The following is a 20,549-nucleotide window of genomic DNA, read 5'->3' on the forward strand; positions in this document are numbered from 1 at the left end:
ACAATGGAATCTGAGTAGTAAGTAGCCCTTTGCAGAAGTGTGTACTTTGAGCTCTCTTGACATTAAAACTCCTATTAAGTCCAGAGGAGTCATTACCATTCTTTTAGATTTGACTTCTTCAACAAAGGCATTTCAGACCTCACTGGATACATTAACAAAGTGGATATGCAGATAATTACCCTCTAGCTCTTCAAGCCAATGATCTATACAGCAACTCAGACAATTCTGCCATAATCACCAGGCAAATGCATACCACATCCTGGGCTTTTGGCCAATACTGGCGCATTTGGAGTCAAGAAAAACCATCTGAATTTGGGGACCATTTTATGCAAATGAGAGAGCTGTCAATGATATTCATCCTTTATTGTCCTAGTATCTCCTCTAATGTGTCATTCATCAGGGACTGCTACTTCGAAGTTTTTACCATTAGTATTTGGTACCATTCGGCAAGGCTATTTTGCTTTCTATTTTTCCACAGTAGTGGCTCTCAAACCTTATTATGCATAAAATAACTTGGAGGATTTTGTTTAAAATGTATATTCTCTGGGTTCCACTCCCAAGGTATAGAACTAGTAGGTCTGGAGGGGGCCAGGAATCTGCATTTTAATAAATGTCCAGGGGAATCTGATATCAGTGGGTCTTCAGACCACAGAGACGAGGGGAGGTGGCTCTTTCCTCTAATTATCGGGTGACTGTAAGTCTGATGCAAATTATTTTTTTCTTTTTTAATGTTTATTTATTTTTGAGAGACAGAGAGAGACAGAGCATGGGCAGGGCAGGGGCAGAGATAGAGGGAGACAGAATCTGAAGCAGGCTCCAGCTCTGATCTGTCAGCACAACACAGTGCTTGAATTCACAAACTGTGAGATCATGACCTGCGCCAAAGTCGGATACTCAACCAACTGAGCCACCCAGGCGCCCCCAAATTATTTTTTTCTTAATTTACTGACTTGTAGTGATAATTTTAACAAGGTAGGCATGAATAAATCCTGTATATAAAAGTGGTGTCTTCTACCCCAATCAATCCTGTCTTTCCTGCAAGCTACTCACCATGTCATAAATGAAGTTTGTGGCCCAGTAGCAAGTCACACCGATGCCTGAAATGTGCTGCAGCTGCTTGGCTTTGGTCTGATGCTCCCTTACAACATAGGTGACAAAGCTGGCGGTGGTGACAGAGTAGCCCATCAGGATGGAGAGTGCCACTAAAATATCGATTAAGCTGCTCATTCTGTAGTGAGCAATAGGGAGAGGAGAGCATACATAAGTTTTTAGAACTCTTTTCCTTTCAGAAAGATTCATGACTAAAACCATCAACAAACCAGTATACGACTTGGCTGTGACACAAATAAGTCTTCCTGCAAGGCAGCCAGATAATATCTTCTACATGACTTGGCTATGACCCTGGATAAATATAGCTCTAGTGCATCTGAATTGACTAGGGATATTTGATCAAAAAAAAAAAAAAAAAAAAGCCCACCTCGGTCTCTAAGGGTTACTGGGTGTATGCAAGGAATATATAGTCCTTGAGCACAGAAATAGTACTTAAATGCTATGCAGGGAAATTGAAATGATGAAGCACTTACGTACTTGACTTATAAAAGCAGCAGATTCTGACTCTACAGCCAGCAAGCTCACTTGGCAACCCCACTGCACAGACTTTCAGAAACTTCCTTTTATCCCAGTCAGTGACTTGTATTAACAGCTCTTCTAGATTGACATTCATTCAGATACAACTGTGATTTCCAATTACAGTACTTTATTCAGAGGCTTCACTATGCCAAGGAGTAATGTAGTCATACCAGATATTTCCACTTACGTGGCTTGTTCTTGGTCTTGCACTCCTGGATAAGGATGACTATACATGATGATGCCTTAAAGAAGAGACAGTTCTGTTCATTAGTAGATATTCAGTTATTCAGAAATACCAATTTTTGGATGAATAATGCATAACACTTTCCTCCTTATGCTATAATTTTGCTTTGGGGATAGTATTTTAAACCAAAATTATCCCCCCCCCCCCGCTCCCCCCCTCCACCAACTAATCTCATCAATGCCACACAATTGGTGGCATTCACATAAAAATTTAAAAAATGTTTTTTCCCATTGTGTATGGAATTTTGGGGGAAGGGACAAGAATTTCCATTTCTTATATGGCATTTCCCCTCTATTACATTTTCCATTTCTTCTCCCCATCTAATCATGCACGTTTGTATTTCAGCGGCACTTACTACATTGGTGTTTTAGACCAATTATATGAGGATCTCCTAAAGAACACTGACCACCCTCATCCCTCTTTATCATTCTGTCGGCCAGGTTGGGAAAATACTGTAACCTGAGAAGATCCTTCCTCTTTCACTACCTCCAAGATGTCTATTTTTCTAGAACTTTATCTACTAGGGTAAGGCTTGAGAGCTTCAGTCATCTCTGACGGGTTTTCGTTGAGACATAAAGATCCAAGAGAATTCAGAGAAACTAGCTGGTGCCAGGAAAGTAGTCACTTAATTCCAATACAGTCCTAAATTATTGGGATCTCCCATAATCAGTTATAGTTTCTGAGTTAGAAACAAGATTCTTTTCTCCGCTTATCAGAGGATGATCATTAGTCATAGTCAAAAATGGGCTGGCAAAAGTTTCCCAAGGGACTACAGTGTGAAGACAAAGTCTATACTGTCTGAGTAACTTTGGAAAAGAATGGTAGGGGATGGCAGTGAGGCTGTCTCTTAAATATTTGTTTTATTAGAGTCATAAGCTGAGCAAGAACTTTCTCACTTACTGCTCATGTAGTATATGTTTATTATATCAGGATATTAAGACCCTTTCACAGCAGCCAAATATAAATTATTCTAAAGTTATATTCCCTCCATTAACTTAAATTTATAATTTTTGTTGAGTAGAATGTAACATATTTTGAGGTTCATTTCTGCAATTGTTACATGTTAAAGAAAAAAAATGTAATTAAAGCAAAACAAAGAAACTACCAATAATAATCAATTTGGCCTGTAACTTTAATCACATCATTGGGGGAATGCACTTTTCTTATCTTTTGTGTAAATTAACAGTCTCTCTTTTTACTGAGATTCAGTTTTCCTTGGGGCCCTACTTAAATCTTATTGTTGAATTATAATATAGGCAGGGGAAAAACATTTCTTTTATTTCTTTCTTGTATTTCAGAATCAAGAACTACATTATTTCACTAGAGGAATCTTTGCAAATGCGTTTACTCCACTATGAAAAATGCTGCCAAACTAAGTGTTTCATAGATATTTTTAGCAGAAAGATCAAGTAAATGCATTAGGGCTGAGGACGTATAAAAATCTTCTCTGTGGGTTCTACCGTATCCAGCATAATGTCCTGACTACAGTGATTAGTCAATGAATACTTATTACATCATATTGAACCTTAAAATTTCAATTATTTCCCCCATATATAATATACATTAAAAATAACATATTATCTGTTTCTGTTGTCTCTATGGGCATACATCTAAAACCAGGTGCTTTCCATTGATCATTACTACTAATGCACTAAAGGGTCAGAACAAACAGGAGGGTAGAGGGAACAATATGTCCGTATGTTTGGAAAAGAGCCTCATTGTAGAACAATTGTTAGGGGAAACAAGCAAACCTTTATTGTTTGAGAAGAAAACAGAATTTTCATGTTAAATTAACCACTAGAGGGAACCACATGAAAATAATAGTTATTGACATAGCAAAGGAAAACTAATTAAAATATTTTTACTAGCATGTTAGAATTCAAAGAAAATCAATTTTATAGCTAAAGCAAAATCCTAATTAATGCAGAATTCAACAAACATGCTTTAAAACAGCTAGTGTCATAGGGGGAGGGAGGTGGCAGGAGAGTAATTGAGTTGATTTTTAAAGACAATATTACCATGGCAGATCCCATATGTGCATTACAAGACAATGAAAGTATTTTAGGGTGACATGATTTCTTCTCTGAAGAAAATCAAACTCCTCCCACAGAGGGTGGAAAGTGACCACTTTCATGAGTCTATATAAGAGAAGTTAAGGGGGGCCTGGGTGGCTCAGTCAGTTGAGTATCTGACTTGTGGGTTTGGCCCCACGATGGGCTCTTTGCTGAAAGCTCCGAGCCTGGACCTTGCTTCGGATCGAGTCTCCCTCTCTCTCTCTCTCAAAAATAAATATTAAAAAAAGAAGAAAAGTTTTTAAAAAAAGGGCACACTACTACTAACTGCTACAGAACTCATAAGCCCTATTTTTAAACCTAAAAAATAAATTTCCTTTGAAGGTCAATAAAAAGTTTATGCTCCAGAATTCTAATTCTTTAAATTCTGTAACTTAAAACATGCAATGGTAGGAGCCACAACAAGCCTGCTAGGATCCAGGGTGATTCAGATTACTTCAGTCTTGGTAAAGGATACTACTAATAAATGAAATGTGAATATAGGTTTCAAAAGCCGACTCTTCAAAAGTGGCATGTATGTTTTTCTCACCTACCTACCTACCTACGCTACATTTTCCCCTAGTCGTATCTACAGCTCTTCTGCTTTCATTATCCTCCATAGAAACAAATATCTTTTGTTCTGATGTAGACATCCTACCAAAAGTCAAGTACTCAGTAGTATTTCAAACCAGGTTACACAAAACCTATCTGGCTTTAGTCACCATTTAATTAATTGATTGATTAATTAATTAACTAATTCTCTTTCACATTTTTATTTAAATTCTAGTTAGTTAACATTAGTGCAATATTGGTTTCAGGAGTAGAATTCAGTGATTCAATCACTTACATATAACACCGAGTGCTTATTACAAGTGCCCTCCTTAACACTCATCACCATTTAATTTAATTTGTCACTTTTGACTATGTCCTTTATTGGTGCTATAGATCTAAGGACTATCTTTCAGTCTTGTTACTTTCTTCATGGTTCCTCCTGCTAGGAAACTGCTATAGCAGGTGGGAAGGAATGCTGTTCTCTCTAAAATGAAGACTGACAGACTCTCTTGCTAGAATGAGTGTTTGACTCTCATCACGAGAACATCCAACACACATTGTTATGCCCAACAGGAAGGAGATGAAAGAAAAACAGACGCTGGCATTTCTAAAAGACCGGTTGTGTCTTTTTTCCTGTTTAATAGGCTATTTGTTAGCCTATTTATTAGGCTATAGACTCAGTATTGGCTAATAAATATGTTACTCATTTGTTTCCATCATCATTATTGTTTTTTTTAGGATCAGTAAGGAAAAATAATTTGAGCAAGGCTTAAGATGATAAAATGATTTGATTGACAGTAATTGAACTAGAAAAAATAAATCAGTCTTTTTAAAATCCCAAATCCTGTTTTGAAAACCATGTGGATGCCTCTTGGGAAATCCAACTGCAATAGATCTGGCTGAGTACCGAAAAGTATTAGAAAACTGAAGGGGCAGGACTCAGACAGACTTGGGTTCAAATTCCATGTCTGGGCTCTAGAAAATAGTAACAGAGAACAAAAATATTCATTCTGAAAGGCTACTTGTAAGGATTAGCAATTTTTCATATAAAGCATATATTATAGGGTAAGTGCTCAATTAATGATCAGGTATAGAACTTCTTAGTTTAAAAGTTTTGGCTTCATCTTTAGATTTATCAACATTAATTATTTTTAATTCTTAGCCTATATACAAGTAAATAGTAATAAAATGTTTTCTTGTGAGTAATAGCTACTAGATGTGAGACCAGAAATAAGCATGAAGTAAGCTTTATTATCCTGATTTGATAAATGAGGAAACTAAATTAACCCAAAGTTAAGGAAATTATCTAGAATGTTCCATCTGGTGGTAGTTACTACTTTCAGACTCCTTTTAAAGATCTGTGATTTAGATACCATAAAATACCTGGAGGAAACGGAATCTTATATGCATTTTTATATGGAGAGAGGCAAAAGTTGCAATACAAGAAGCTTCTGTGTAAGTAACTTTACCGTGTCGGGCAGCATCATATTTTGACATGTTAACCCGCAGGAGGAAATTATTCAAGCTGTTGAGGTAAGCTGGAAGTGAGTGATAGCCTTCTGGATCATACCATACCTGTTAAATTCCAAAACGGGAGGCAAGATCAGTATGGTGTTTCAATAAATTAGGCTGCCTTTACATCCGACAGCTCACAGAATTTATATTTAAAATAAGACCAACAATTTCCCAATGAGTTATTTTATCTTGGAAGATTAGAACCATTCCCCAGAGTGTTGACCACAGACCTCTACATTTCCAATTTAGAGATGGACAGAGATTGAGAAAACAGTTTTTTTTTTCTGCATGATAGCACCATGTTATTAGTTATTCTGTATCTTCTGCATAGGCAAAGCTTGAAATAAACTGAAGAAATCGTTATTATCTCCATCTCTGTGGCTGGTCTGTAGTGACTCTGGGACTAGAGCTAAAGCATACTCAATAATAATAATAATCATAATATAAAATAATGTCTAGGCAAGGATGTAGAAAGAAATTAAATACAAAGACAAACATTGTGTCCTTAGCAACAAGAATGATAACCTTGAAATTCCCACACTAACTTTCTATTCTTAGTTGTAAGCCACAGGGAGGAGAGTTACTTTACCTTCTGTGTCAAAAACAGAGGGATTTAAAATACTGGTGTGCCTCAATTCAAGAGACCCAGTTGATAATTTAAAATTATAAATCTAACTTAGAGAGAAATTATTGGTTATTAGAACTCTTTGTTTATGCAAGAATGTTTACTTTGTGTGTGGAGAGAGGAAGAAAAGGAACAAATGGCAGAGAGAGGGCATTCAAATCTCCAACACTACTGTCTACTTTCTATATGACCTTATGAAAATCGGCTAAAACAGGCTCCATAATATCTCATAGAAATGTTGTGAGGATGTGATCAGGTAGTTTGTGCACCAGATGATACTAGTGTTGGGCTTATCACAGTTATTTATATATCTATATCTATATCTATATCTATATCTATATCTATATATATCACATACATATATATCACATATATATAACATATATATATATCACACATATATATATATATAACATAATCATATTAGTTTCTCCACCTCCCCCAAGTCTATGTATGTCTCTTACTACCAAATGAGAAATATGTGAAGGACAATTTAAAATTCCTAAGACTACCGTAGATCTTCTGTGTGTGATTCTGTGACCCTAGCTTGTTTGAAAACATAGATATGATCTAGATGATAATAATAATAATAATAATAATAATAATAATAATAATAAAGCCTACAGGATTATTTGTCTTCATCAAATTCCATTAAGTTTCCATGCTCTTTAAGAAACAAGGATAGGGGCATGTGGGTGGCTCAGTTGGTAAAGCAATTAACTTCAGCTCAGGTCATGATCTTGCAGTTCACCAGTTTGAGCCCCACGTCTGTCTCTGTGTTGACAGCTCAGAGCCTTGGGCCTGCTTTGGATTCTGTGTCTCCCTCTCTCTCTGCCCCTCCCCTCCTCGTGCTCTCTCTTTTTCAATAAAAAATAACATTAAAAAAAAAGAAACAAGGATAAACACATATAATATATATGTAAAGAAAAACACATAAAACATTAATGTTCAGTTTAGCAAAAAATGATGAAAGGAGTACATCCATTGAACAATCACTCAGGTTAAGAGAGAAAAACTGGAGATGCCTGGGTGGGGGTGGCTCAGTTGGTTAAGCTTCCAACTTTGGCTCAGGTCATGATCTCATGGTTTGTGAGTTTGAGCCCCACATTGGGCTCTGCACTGATGGTGTCGAGCATGCCTGGGATTCTCTCTCCCGCACCCCCCCCCCCCCCCGGAATAAACTTTAAAGTAATTTTTAAAAAAGAAACAAAAACTGCCAGTATCCAGAACATCTCTGGAATTCTATGTTCTTCAAAATCAAAATCACAATAGCCTCTCTAAACAATATGATTGAGTTTGCCTTACTCTTTTTATTTTTTTTTAATGTTTATTTATTTTTGAGAGAGAGAGAAACAGAGGATGAGCAGGGGAGGGGCAGACAGAGAGGGAGACACTGAATCTGAAGCAGGCTCCAGGTTCTGAGCTGTCAGCACAGAGCCCAATGCAGGACTCGAACTTGTAAATCGTGAGATCATGACCTGAGCTGAAGTCGGACACTTAACTGACTGAGCCACCCAGGAGCCCTGAGTTTTGCCTACTCTTAAAGTTTATAGTAAATGCAATGATAGTTAAGTGTTCTTTTGCTTATTAATAATGTTTGGGATATTTACCTACTTATGGAACTAAGCTCATTTCACTGCTGAAAATTCTTTGTTTTTTTGTTTTGTTTGTTTTTTGAGAGAGAGAGAGAAAGAACAAATGGGGGAGGAGCAGAGAGAGAGGGAGAGAGAGAGTATCCCAAGAAGGTTCAAGCTGTCAGCATGGAGCCTGATGCAGGGCTCAAACTCAGAAACCGTGAGACCATGACCTGAGCTGAAACCAAGAGTTGGATGCTTAACCGACTGAGCCACCCAGGCACCTCCTGAAAGTTCTACTGAATGATACAACAATTCATTTATTCTGCTGTATACGGACATTTGGGGTTCTGTTTTAGCTAATGTAAGAAACACTATTTTGTAAATTTTTGTATGTGTATCCCGGTACTTGTGTATCCAAGTTTCCCTGGGGTAAATACACAGGACTGGAACCCCAGTGCTATGGGGAAAGCATTATGCCAAACGCTTCTCAAATTGATTGCACTCATGTTTTATTTTTACTTCATCAAAATGCTTGAGCATTTCAAGTTCACATTCTCATTTGTATGACATCCCAGAGGGAAGGTCATAATTTACCTTAGCAAGTGTTCTATTGGCAGGAACTGCTGTTATATCAAAACGAAGGTCTTTAGTCAAAGGCAACCCAAAACTCCAACCTCCATACCTATATATAAGAATAACAAAACTTATATTTGTTTTAATGGAGAAAACATTTATAAATAGATCTAAAATGTTTAACTAAAGGCTCAATGTTTTCTTTCCATTAGGAACACATTTATAGCATGAAATAAATACTGCCTGACAAATATTTTACTTTTTTTATTGATCTTTTATTATATTTTAGTCTAAGGTATACACTGTAACTAGAAGTAAAAAGTCATTTTAAGCAATTGCAAATGTGGACTAATCATTCTGAAAATAAGTGATACATAATCTAACCAATTCTGCCAACTTACCTGGATCATGTACCATCTCAAAAAATATAGTATTTTTGCCCTTAAAATTCCTTTTAAAGAAGTAATTTATCACTAAGGTGGTATCAGATCAGTTCTCATCTTTTTTCAAATGGCTTCATTTCTTTTATTCTCCAAATTTTCCCCCCTGGTTTGTCCCCTGGTGATATACTTTTTCTCTTCCTGGGTATTTGAAGGTGAATCGTGCCTATATAATTGCCTGGTGCTTGTCAGTTCATAGTCTCTTGAAAATAAAAAGTGGACTTAAAAAACCAAGCAGCAATTTTAAGAACAGATTAGTTTAAATATCCCAAATTATGGTTGAGTTAAATATGGTTGAGTTAAATAAATTAGTCACACTAGACTAATCTTGTGACTATCATCCTAAACGTGATCTACAGAGCTATACTTTTGACACACAAAGAACATGGAAGTATATTCCTTATTTTTTAAAAAGCAGGTTTTAGAAATGTTTGTTTATAATAAAATGCCTGCTTATAATAATAATGTTTATAATTGAAAATACTTACAGGTATCTGTGTCTAGAAAATGTCTGGAGGATATACAATCAATAGTGGTTATACGTGGATATAGAGAGATTCCTTTTTCTTTCTGCGTATATGTAGTTTGTAATTATTTTACAGTGAACATCAGTCAGTTATGTACATTGAGAAATAAAAGAGGGAAGAGATGAAGGAAAGGAGAAAACTATATAGCTATTACAAGATGACCAACTCCCCATGCCCCAACTTTATCTGAGGTACAACTGACAAATAAAAATTGTATATATTCGGCTGTACAACTTGATGGTTTGATATGTGTATACACCGTGAAGTAATCACCACAATCAAGCTGATTAAAATATCCATCACCTCATATAGTTACCGTTTTCTTTCTGTATGAGCATGCATGCACGTGCGTGTGGGGGGGTGTGTGTGTAGTGACAACTCTGAAGATCTATCCTTTTAGCACATTTCAAGTCTACAATACTGTATTGTTAACTACAGTCACATTGCTGTAGATTAGCTCTCCAGAATCTCTTGCATGACTGAAACTTTGTAGCCCTTGACCAACATTTCCCCATGTCCCCCCGATCCCCAGACCCTGGCAACCACCATTCTACTCTCTGCTTCTGTGAGTTGACTATTTCAGATCCCACATACAGGCAGGATCATGCAGTATTTGCCTTTCTGTGTCTGGCTTATTTCACTTAGCATAGTGTCTTCCAGGTCCATCCACAGTACCCCAAATAGAAGTCTACCAACCTTACATGCATAGCAAATGTTTAGGTGGCTGAGGTACAAGGCCTGTGGCCTTGTCACATATGGACACATTTTATCCACACACAGATATCATAATCTAAATCTGAGATATTCATATTGTAAATAAGGCCAATTGTCACCTAAAACTATGCCTTAAAACTGTCCAAATTGGCATAATGTAGTCAATAACGTTATTGCTTCAAGGGAAAAAAAAATGTACAAGTTTAACAATACGCTTTTGTTAAAAAACAAAGTTTTTCAATTTCCTCAAATGAGTCTTAATTTGAGGGAACTGAAAAATTTTTTTAAAGGTTTAATACATAAGATTATTTAGATAAAATAGAGACTTTAACCGGGTAAATAATCAATAGAAATTTTCCTGTATTGTCTCAAGTTCAAGAAGCAGTTACCATTAAAATTTGAAAGCAAGATAGGCTAAATTAAATGTTATAAACAGAGTATTTTTACCTTTTTTGCATAAACTCATTAGCAGTTGATATTAGATAATTTTCCAAGCGGTGTCCAGTGAGGTTGTAAATTATTTGAGAAGAGTAAGTTCTTCTATGAGGTGGAGAATAATTAAATTTAGGACACTCCTGAAAAATAAAGTTAAAAATTAAGTTCTTTGCAAATCAAATAGACAATGTCAAGAAGGTTTGGTCTCATGATTTGTCTATTATTGCAACAGGTAGAGTCTGATAAGACCGTCTTCTGACTCTGAAGAGCTTTGAAGAGGAAGACATCTTCCCATGCCAAGAAATTAGGCCAAATAGTGGAGCACATGCATAGGTTTACGACTCACTTGAAGCCAAAAAGAATACAAGTTAACCAACGTGTGATTTTCTTTTCACTGTACTGACAAGTTTGATTAAACTCTAAGATGACTTAAAACTCACTCAATGATTTACAGGAAAGTAAAAAAACATTTGCTCTGAATTGAAAAGAAAACATTAACAGACAGACAAGTTCTCAGGTGACAGCAGTGGATGAAAGTGTGTGTTGTATTGTTTTTAAGGTACAAACCTTGGTATAGAAGTTCAAGTTTACATATATCTAAATCTACATAACTTAATTTTAAATAAATCTAATCTTTACATATGTAAATGTAAAATTATTCCAAAATAAAGTTTATATATATTGCAAATGTGCTTATATACGTCTATAGACACACATAGATATATTTAAAATTTAATACAGAGAGTCTCTGTATACCCTTCACCCAGTTTTCCCCATTGTTAGCATCTTAAATTACTATCATCATACATTTGTCAAAATTAAATGTATTGGTACATCACTATTAACTAACCTCAGAGCTTAGTTTTAACCACTTACTTGTATGTGTATTAGCTTTCTGCACTTCCTGACCACTTACTTTCCATTGAAGCTTCCCATGCTTCTCTGACATAAAGCCAGAGAAGCCTAGCACTTTTCCAATTTTTCCTTCCATCCCTTCACACGATGTCCCAGAGCCTGAGGCTTGGATCACAAGTGTGCCCTGAGAACATCGAGGTGCAGATTGCTCTAAAAAATAAATGCTGACTTTCACCTTACATCAGGTCGGATCAACTTGAAGATCACATTTCTAGAACGCTACTTGTTCTGCAAATAATTACAGACACACTTATGTATGCAATGTAGTTTTTTAGCTTTCATCTTTTGTTGAATTGTATGTACAGAAAAGCACATATAAGTACACTGCTTGATACATTTTGACAAACTGAACACAACCATGTAACCAGAAACCAGATCAGGAAACAGAACAACTACCACTCTCAAAGTAACAAGCACAGAAGAGTTTTGCATGTTTTTGTACTTTATATAAGTGGAATTGTATTATATATATTCTCTTGTATTTGGCTTTTTCCACTCATCATTCATTTGTGAGAATCCTCCATTTGATGTGTGTAGTTGTAGATTAATCATTCTCATTTTGCTGTATACAGAATTCCAGCGTGAAGACAGATTACATTTGATTTATCCACTCTACTGTTGGTGGGAATCTGAGTAGCTATTACAAATAGTATTGCTATGAATATTCTAGTATATGCCTCTTGGTGAACGTATTCACACTTCTGATGGGTATATAATAGAAATGGAATTGCTGATCCCATAGGATCATATATCTTCAGTATTTGTAGGTACTGTCACACGTTTTATATATATATATATATATATATATATACACACATATATATATATTGTACATTTATACGTATAAAATATTTATATATAATACATATATGTATTTGGTGATTTATTTATTTTTATTTTTTTAAGTTTCTATTTTAATTCCAGTTAGTTAAAATACAGTGTTATAATAGTTTCAGTGTACAATATAGTGATTCGATAGTTCCATACACCACCCTGTGCTCATCACAAGTGCACTCCTTAATTTCCAATCTATTTCACCCATCCCCCCACCCCACCCCCTCTGGTAACCATCAGATTGTTCTATAATTAAAAAGTCTCTTTCTTGCTTTGACTCTCTCTCTCTCTCTCTCTTTTCCTTTGATTAATGAAATTTATCTGTATTCCAATTTTAAATACTAAGTTAGTTGACTCTTACTGTGAACTAAAGAAAATACATGAGGAATTTTCAGAAATTAACTAGATTACATGAGGGATTAGGAAACTCTTTGAGTACTGGGTAAGACTGATATTGAAATATGCAAGGATTCCAAAAGATGCTTGTGGGATCCCAGCTCTTACTGTTAGTAACTCTCTTGCATGCAAACACAAAAATAGGTTGTGTTTACAGAAAACAGTTTCATTCTAAAATACTGTACAAACAATGTAGGGTTGAATCATGTGACACTATTAAAACATTGCTAGATTCCGTTCCTATGGGAAAGTAAGTTGACAACATAGTCACTCTCAGAAATGAACAGTGACTTCTTCTCTTCCACAATGTTTCATTTCCCCAGTGAATTTGGTTTTCTTAAAAGTATGTTGAATTGACAGGCTTAGAAAAGGAAGGTGTGTATCTATAAAATACAGACGGGGTAAGGGATGGCTGGATAATCTTTTCTGTTTCTTTCAGGACATGGGTTTTTCTTGCAGGCTGGAGGTGCTCCTTAGAAATGGAGTTCTGTTCTGGATTTACACATTACTGACTTGCCAGCTAACCACCAAACAGTCTCACTGTGTTTTTAGATATGGCAGCTATGGTTGGCTTTGTTGTCTGAAACATAGAGCTTTCTGGTTTAGAACTGAACTGAGACCAAAATTTCATTTTTAGTTGGTTTCCACAAAGACTGTCATCAAATTACCTGCCTTTGGAAATTTGTTCTGAGATGGATTTAAAACAGTGACCTGAAGTTCAAAGGCAATATTTTTGAGCTGCCCCGCTCCACATCTCTGAGCTACTGGCTTCCATAAAATGAAATTATACTGACTCTTTGGCAACCTGGATAGATCTTTCAAGTTTCAATATTTATTCCTTTCTTTCTCCTACTTCACTGAAATGAAATTCCATCTTACCTGGATATTTTCTGAACAGGAGCAAACACCAAAATTAGTGATCGGCTCCCCACTGGTGTTCCATTTTCCTAGACTGCCTCTCGTTAAGCACCTTCTGCAAGTAAAAGTGATATTAAAGCGAGGTATGTGTGTGTTATCATATTTATGTATGAGTATATAAGCGAGTATTGGGTATTAAATTCAGATGTATAGTCTTAGGTACAGTTTACTGGTTTTTCATAACTCAAATATACATTACACTACCATTTTCAAGTGATTTGACATTTTGTGAGGGATTAGAGACAGCACTTATTGATTGAACAGTGTTGAAACCAAAGCTCATTGAATTGTCTTAATGAGGCAGGATGGGGCTTTTTGACCCCTTTCTTCTCTGCTCGTTCATCCTGTTCTCCAACCTTAGCAAAAGAATATACCAATGTCAGGTTTACATGCGTTGTGTATTATCTTGGAATTTTGAATAAGCAATACTACCTAGTGCAAAAACAGAGTCAGAAGACTTGCATCCCAGCTTTAGCTGCACAACTTACTGTCTAGATATTTTTAGACAAGTATCTCAGTCCATATGAGTCTCAGTTTCTTCATCTTAAAAATGGATTAATAATTCACAGGGTTGTTTTTTAAACAAAAATATGCACAGGAAGAAACTTTTTAGGTTAGAAAGCACCTACTGTTCACTGTTACAGCATAGCATAGCTACGGAATGAACTAAAATCTGTTAAATACAGATTTCTCTCAGGCTGCTGCCCTTCTCTAGCATACAACACACACCCACTTGTGTATACACACACACACGCGTGTGTGTGTGTGCATACACATGCATGCATGCACATGTACGCACACAACTTGAGTGTCAAAAACAAAAAAGCAAAAAAAAAAAAACAAGAACCACTTACGGATCACTGATGTTCAAACACATATTGTCGATGCCAGGGAAACTCCACATTGCTGAGACCAGTGCTTTTGTGCTTGGGTGAGAATTCCTATGATATAAAGGATAGAAACAAATCCTTGATACTCCACTAGTCTTCCATATTAAAGTCATGCTTATGAATAATTTGGAAAATAAAATATGCTGTCCAAAGGACAGTTTTCTTAAAAATCCAAGAAAGACTCAGTAGCAGGGGGAAAAAAAAAGTATCATGGGAAAAAAATAAGCACATGGCTCTATTTGGCTGCCTTGTTACTCTCCTAATCATCATATGCATTTAGTGATCACCTCTTGTATATATGTAATATTATATTATACAGGGTTCTTACATTACTATCCAATATTTGTGAGGCTGAAAAAAATTACTATCCAATATTTGTGAGGCTGAAAAAAAAAAGTTATTTGCTCTACATAACAACAGATTGGGAAGCCACACCTAACCGGGCTTTCTTGATGAAAGTCTAGGCATTAAAAATAAAGACATACTATAACTTTATTTTTAGACAAACACAAAAGCTCTTAAAGTTATCTGTTGGCAATAGAAGTGTCATGTTGCTATAAATCAAGTTGTCCATTCCTTTGGCAGAATCAGGTACAGTGCCTCATAATTCTTTATTCTTCAGCATTTCATGCATTCACTGAGGTACACTGAGGCCTCCGCAGGCACTGGGGAAACATTTTGGAAGAAAGAAACTTACGCATAGAAGGCTGTCTGTTCAGAGGTACCGTAGAGAGATGGGGAGATCTGGATCTCTGGATAACTGTTGCTGGAATTTCTCAGTGTGCCAAGGCCCATGGCAGTGGTTACAAAGACGATGGGGAGAATAACCTGAGCAATGAGACCTTTCCAGTTTCTGCGGGTATGGTGGAACCTCTTAATGAGTATCGCCATGATCTTCTTCAGTAACAGATCAAAACCCTTCAACCTTTCACCTCTTGTCAGGATTTTGTCTGATTAGAGAGAGAGAGAGATTTGATATGGTTCTGGGTAATCCCGATAAATCAAGTAATAGAGTAACTTCAAAAATCATGGATGGATGGTATAATGTGATGTGATATGAAAAGCTTGTATTTCGAAGGTTCTGATTTGAGGTTCAGCTCTTTGTTTTTCAACCTTGGGCCTGAGCCTCTCCATGTCATAGAACCATACGTAAAAAAGCTTTGCGAATTACAAATCACTATACACTAAAAGATTAGTTACACCCATAGTAGTTTTACATGTCAAAGTGAGATATTTACAATTTTATAAATGAATAGTGTCCCTAATCTCCAAAGTCACAATGTTTTCTCGGTATGTACTGCTAATTATACTAAGACTCAAAAGGAAGCTTCTATCAAGAGACTGAATTCCAACAAGATAAACAGAAACCCAGAAACCGACACCTAAAACTCATATGACATAAACTAATACAATGTATAACTTCAGTTTTAAAAAAAGATAAGCAGAAGCCAAAACAGCTGCCTAGTCTAAAAACTCACTCCTACTGTGGGTAATTTAGTGATTGTAAGTTTATTGGCTTGCATTCCAATGTGAGGTCCAATGAATTCACCTTAAACTTGGGAAAAGGGAAACGTTCTCTTCAAAAGTATGATTCTAGTTCAAAAATTCATTACCTTCTCTTTAGAAATCTGGACTGATTATATCTGCCATTTCAAAACTCCATTTTTACCACTAGCGTCACAAAAAAGAACTCATTGGAAAAAGATGTTTACAACCCCCACCTCCCACCCCTGAAATGTTCTTCAGGTGTGGAGAAAAATTCCATGGTTTCTGATAATGAATTAAGAGCAGCTGTAGAGGCCATAAACTGTTGTCCCCTCAATTGTGCTCTTACAACTGATAATTCCACAGCCCCCTCTAAAAATATAACATTCTCTCCAAGGGCCTGACGCCAAGCACTCCTCTACATGTGATAAGATGACCGTCAACTGTGGATATTTTTAATTCCCCATCACAAATTATGCAGCACAAAAAATCATGATCTTCATTTAGCTGATAAGGAAAAATACAAAGCTGCTTAATTTAAAATGAATTCCAATTAAACAGAGTGAACAAGTTTAAATGCAAACTCATATCTCTGCAAAGGGGAATTGTAGAAGGAGCTGAATATTTTAAGTTAATTAGTATGCTTTTCTGTTTCTTGAGAAATTACATGTGGATGAGTTACAGGTGTATCAAATGGAGCAAATGTGCTTTCTAAAAGATAATGTCAATGAGGGAAACATTTTGACTGAAGAGTAGTTTCAAATTATGAGACAAATGCAGAGGCAAATACATAACATTTACTTCCTGAAGCAGATGACCACTTTCTAATCAAAGTCCTCAATGCCATGGGCTTGACAATTATATTCCCCAAAAGATGATAAATGAGGAATATGGCAGAGGACAAATGAGACTCCCAAGTTCCAGAACTATGCAAACATCAGAGAAGATCTTCTCTAAATTTTAGAGTCAGGCAAATGTTTAATTAAAAGTTCTGTTCCTAGAGATTTTTTCCAAGTTAAGCAAACTGTTGAAATGACTATTCCATAATTTATATATCATTTTACTATCTGCTTCCTTAAGTAAATAGTGTTTCCAAAGGCATAAATTAACTGTCAGAAAAAGAATAAGAGAGGAGAAAAGTTATTTTCAAAGGAGCCCAATTCCTCAAAGTCCTATCAAGAAACACGATTTCTGAAATGTATCTTGTGTGAAGAATTGAGGGGGACAACCTATCACTATAGGTTCTTAGGTAGAGTCCAACTTCATCAAATCTGAAACCCTCCCCCCAAAAGCATTTTCTCAGAGCCTGAATTGTTCACAGAAGGGGAAGATTAGACATATTTTCCAATAAGGTCCCATAAAGAATGATGCCTCTTTTTTTAGCTTTTTTTTTTTTTTTTGATGACTCTTCTGCTGAATATGTCTGTTAGTGAGTCAGCTACCTTGCAAGGTAACTTTGTCCATTGTTGGACAGCACCAATTACAGGAAGGATTTTAATTTGTTAAACACAAATCTGAAACTGTAGTAAATTACATGTTAAAAACGACTGCCAGGGAGGTGACTGGGTGGCCCCATCAGTATCCAACTTTTGATTTCAGCTCAGGTCATGCTCTCACTGTTCGTGATATCAAGTCCCACATTGTGCTCTGCACTGACAATATGGAGCCTGCTTGGGATTCTCTCTCTTCCCCTTTCTCTGCCCATCTCCTGCTCGCACTCTCTCTCTCAAAATAAATTAATTAATTAAAAAAAATACTCATTAAAAAAAATGACTTCTTGTGGGTGTAAGGAATACATACCACCACGCTAATGAGGAAGTTCTTTCACGTTCTTCAAAACATTTTTGAAATAGAGAACTTGATTTTGTTTAATAAATACTTGGGAGATTAAAAAAATAAAGCTTACTTTTTTATTCTGAATTTATTTTTTTAATGTTTATTTTATTTTTTTGAGAGAGAGAGAAAGAGAGACGTAAGCGCAAGCAGGGGAGGGGCAGAAAGAGAGGGAGACACAGAATCAGAAGCAGGCTCCAGACTCTGAGCTGTCAGCACAGAGCCCGATGCGGGGCTCAAACCCACAAGCCGTGAGATCATGCATGACCTGAGCCGAAGTCGGATGCTTAACCGACTGAGCCACCCAGGTGTCCTTCTTTATTATGAATTTAGAAAGAAAATCTGAAGCTGAATTTTGTCCTATGATTTTTCTCACTTATGTCATTTATTGGAATTAAGCAAAATATACACATTAGATTTATACCATCTCTGTCTGTGAAACTGCTGCTGCTCACAGATAAATCATCGGGAGTTGAGATGCCGTTGGTACTGGAATTTCCAATTTTCTTTTGTGTTAAGTGCTCAAGACTCATATCTCTATCTTTTTGTGACTCTTTAGTCAAATTCAGAAAGACCTAGAAAGAGAAGCCAGAAAACTTCATTAACATAAAACATGCATGCCCTTTCTAGTCTCTAAGCTCAATTTTGATTTTAAATTTTTATCACATCGAGACAAGTGTGATCGTAAGCAAATATTTTTATAGTGACTTTAAATGAACATTTTTTTTTACCATATGTTATTATAATATTATTGACTATATTCCCTATGCTGTACTTTTCATCTCCCTGACTTATTTATTTTATATCTGGAAGTTTATATCTCTTAACCACCCCTTCCCCGATTTCACTCATCCCCTTCATTCCTCTAAGTAAACATTTCGGTATGTAAAAGACACATGTTCTCTAATTGGGTAGAAAGGTCTGTTTTCAAAAGTCAGTCTTACATAAAAATGGTATTGAGATAGTTTTAAGATTTTCTGATTTTGTAAAATGTTTATTTTAAAATATTTTCTCTTTTTAAAGAACTGTGTATATTTAAGGGAACAGCAAGTCATACCAGCCTTAAGAAAAAAAGAAATGTACCTCTTCCACGGTGGTGTCTGAAATGCCATAGCACCCGATGTTGAGGTCACCCATGCCATTGTCCAGCGCCCTCAGGAGTGACAGATAGGCCCCTGAGACTTTGGTGCTAAATGGAGGAAGCACATACACAAGCTCTCCGCCGATGTCCTCCTTGAGGTAGGCTTCAGGGAGGTGTGATCGGATCATTGTTGTCACAGCCATTGTGTCGCATGTTGTATTTGCACTTAGATTTGGAGTCTAGATACAAAAACAGAAGTTGAACACTCCTTCGTCTTTACACTGTACTGATGCCCAAGGGCCCTAATCAGAGGGTGGTGAGATTCTTTCAAGACATTCAGACCTGAGTCAGATGACACATCCCCCCTCTGGTGTTTCCTGTCCCACAGGGGTCCCTAGCGTGGTCTATAAGTCACTATTTTATTGGCTCCATTCTCCCGCCTCCCTCTATCCCTTCTTTAGCCTCCCTGCCCACTACCTCGCTCTTACCTGCTCTGCTCCAGCCACAGCAGCCTCTCTGTGTTGTCAGAGTGTTTCAAACTCAGGCACACCTTCCTCAGGGCCTTCCCAATAGTTGTTCTTTTGCCCTGAGATAGTGACATGGCTCCTTCTCTCCCAAGTCCCAACTCTTGGTTCAACTGTCATCTTCTCAGAGCCCCTTCTCTTCCTACCCTACTTAAAATGGCACTGCTCAGCATTCCCATCCCCCCTCCTGTGCTTTATTTCTACCCTAGCATTCGCCACCTGCTAAGAGACTTAATAACACACTTAACAACACTATCATCCAATCCCCCATACTCTATCAGAATATAAACTCCACGAGGGTAGAGATGTTAATATCATCAGTTCTGTAATCTCAGGTATTATATACCTAATATTACATACCTAATACATACATTTCTTAATGAATTCATGAATATAACAATACATTGCTTTTCATTTGGAAGTCACATTAGGATGATCAGATGTAAAATAAATGGTGGTAGTCAAAGCCTACCTAACAGCATACACATCTTGCACAGAATTGGTAATCATATGATATTTTAGGTGGTCCAGGGATCCTTAGTCGCCACTGCTGTCCTTCAAAGATGTAAAAGCACCTTTGGCCTGAGTTAGTCTTTACACTGCCACTTGAGGGGTACTGATCAGAAAGTGAATACACAACTACATATTCTCTTTATTTGCTTTAATGCAAAAAAAATCTAATTTTTAGCCTTACAGGCTAAAATGCTAGGGAAACTAAAAGGCTGATCCTCCATATGAGCAAACTTAGGATGTAGATCCTTTTTGACCAAGTATCCCGGTTCTCTGTGTGA

The 20,549-nt window shown here is 36.5% G+C and overlaps 1 protein-coding gene across 3 annotated transcripts in view; it reads right to left on the minus strand.

The window, feature by feature from the left end:
• Positions 1-20,549, minus strand: part of ABCA12 (ATP binding cassette subfamily A member 12) — a 286,404-nt gene that overhangs the window by 19,294 nt on the left and 246,561 nt on the right. For all 3 annotated transcript variants that reach the window (XM_019838640.2, XM_045034452.1, XM_019838638.2), the window contains 10 exons: positions 19,237-19,473; positions 18,578-18,728; positions 15,533-15,785; positions 14,800-14,886; positions 13,907-14,000; positions 10,895-11,022; positions 8,788-8,875; positions 5,946-6,051; positions 1,817-1,871; positions 1,051-1,228 (listed from right to left, as the gene is read on the minus strand). In XM_019838640.2, coding sequence (XP_019694199.2) covers positions 1,051-1,228; positions 1,817-1,871; positions 5,946-6,051; positions 8,788-8,875; positions 10,895-11,022; positions 13,907-14,000; positions 14,800-14,886; positions 15,533-15,785; positions 18,578-18,728; positions 19,237-19,473 — 1,377 coding nt within the window. The remainder of the gene's footprint in view (positions 1-1,050; positions 1,229-1,816; positions 1,872-5,945; positions 6,052-8,787; positions 8,876-10,894; positions 11,023-13,906; positions 14,001-14,799; positions 14,887-15,532; positions 15,786-18,577; positions 18,729-19,236; positions 19,474-20,549) is intronic.

This window comes from Felis catus, chromosome C1, assembly GCF_018350175.1.
Source record: "Felis catus isolate Fca126 chromosome C1, F.catus_Fca126_mat1.0, whole genome shotgun sequence".
In the NCBI taxonomy this organism is placed as follows: Eukaryota; Metazoa; Chordata; class Mammalia; order Carnivora; family Felidae; genus Felis; species Felis catus.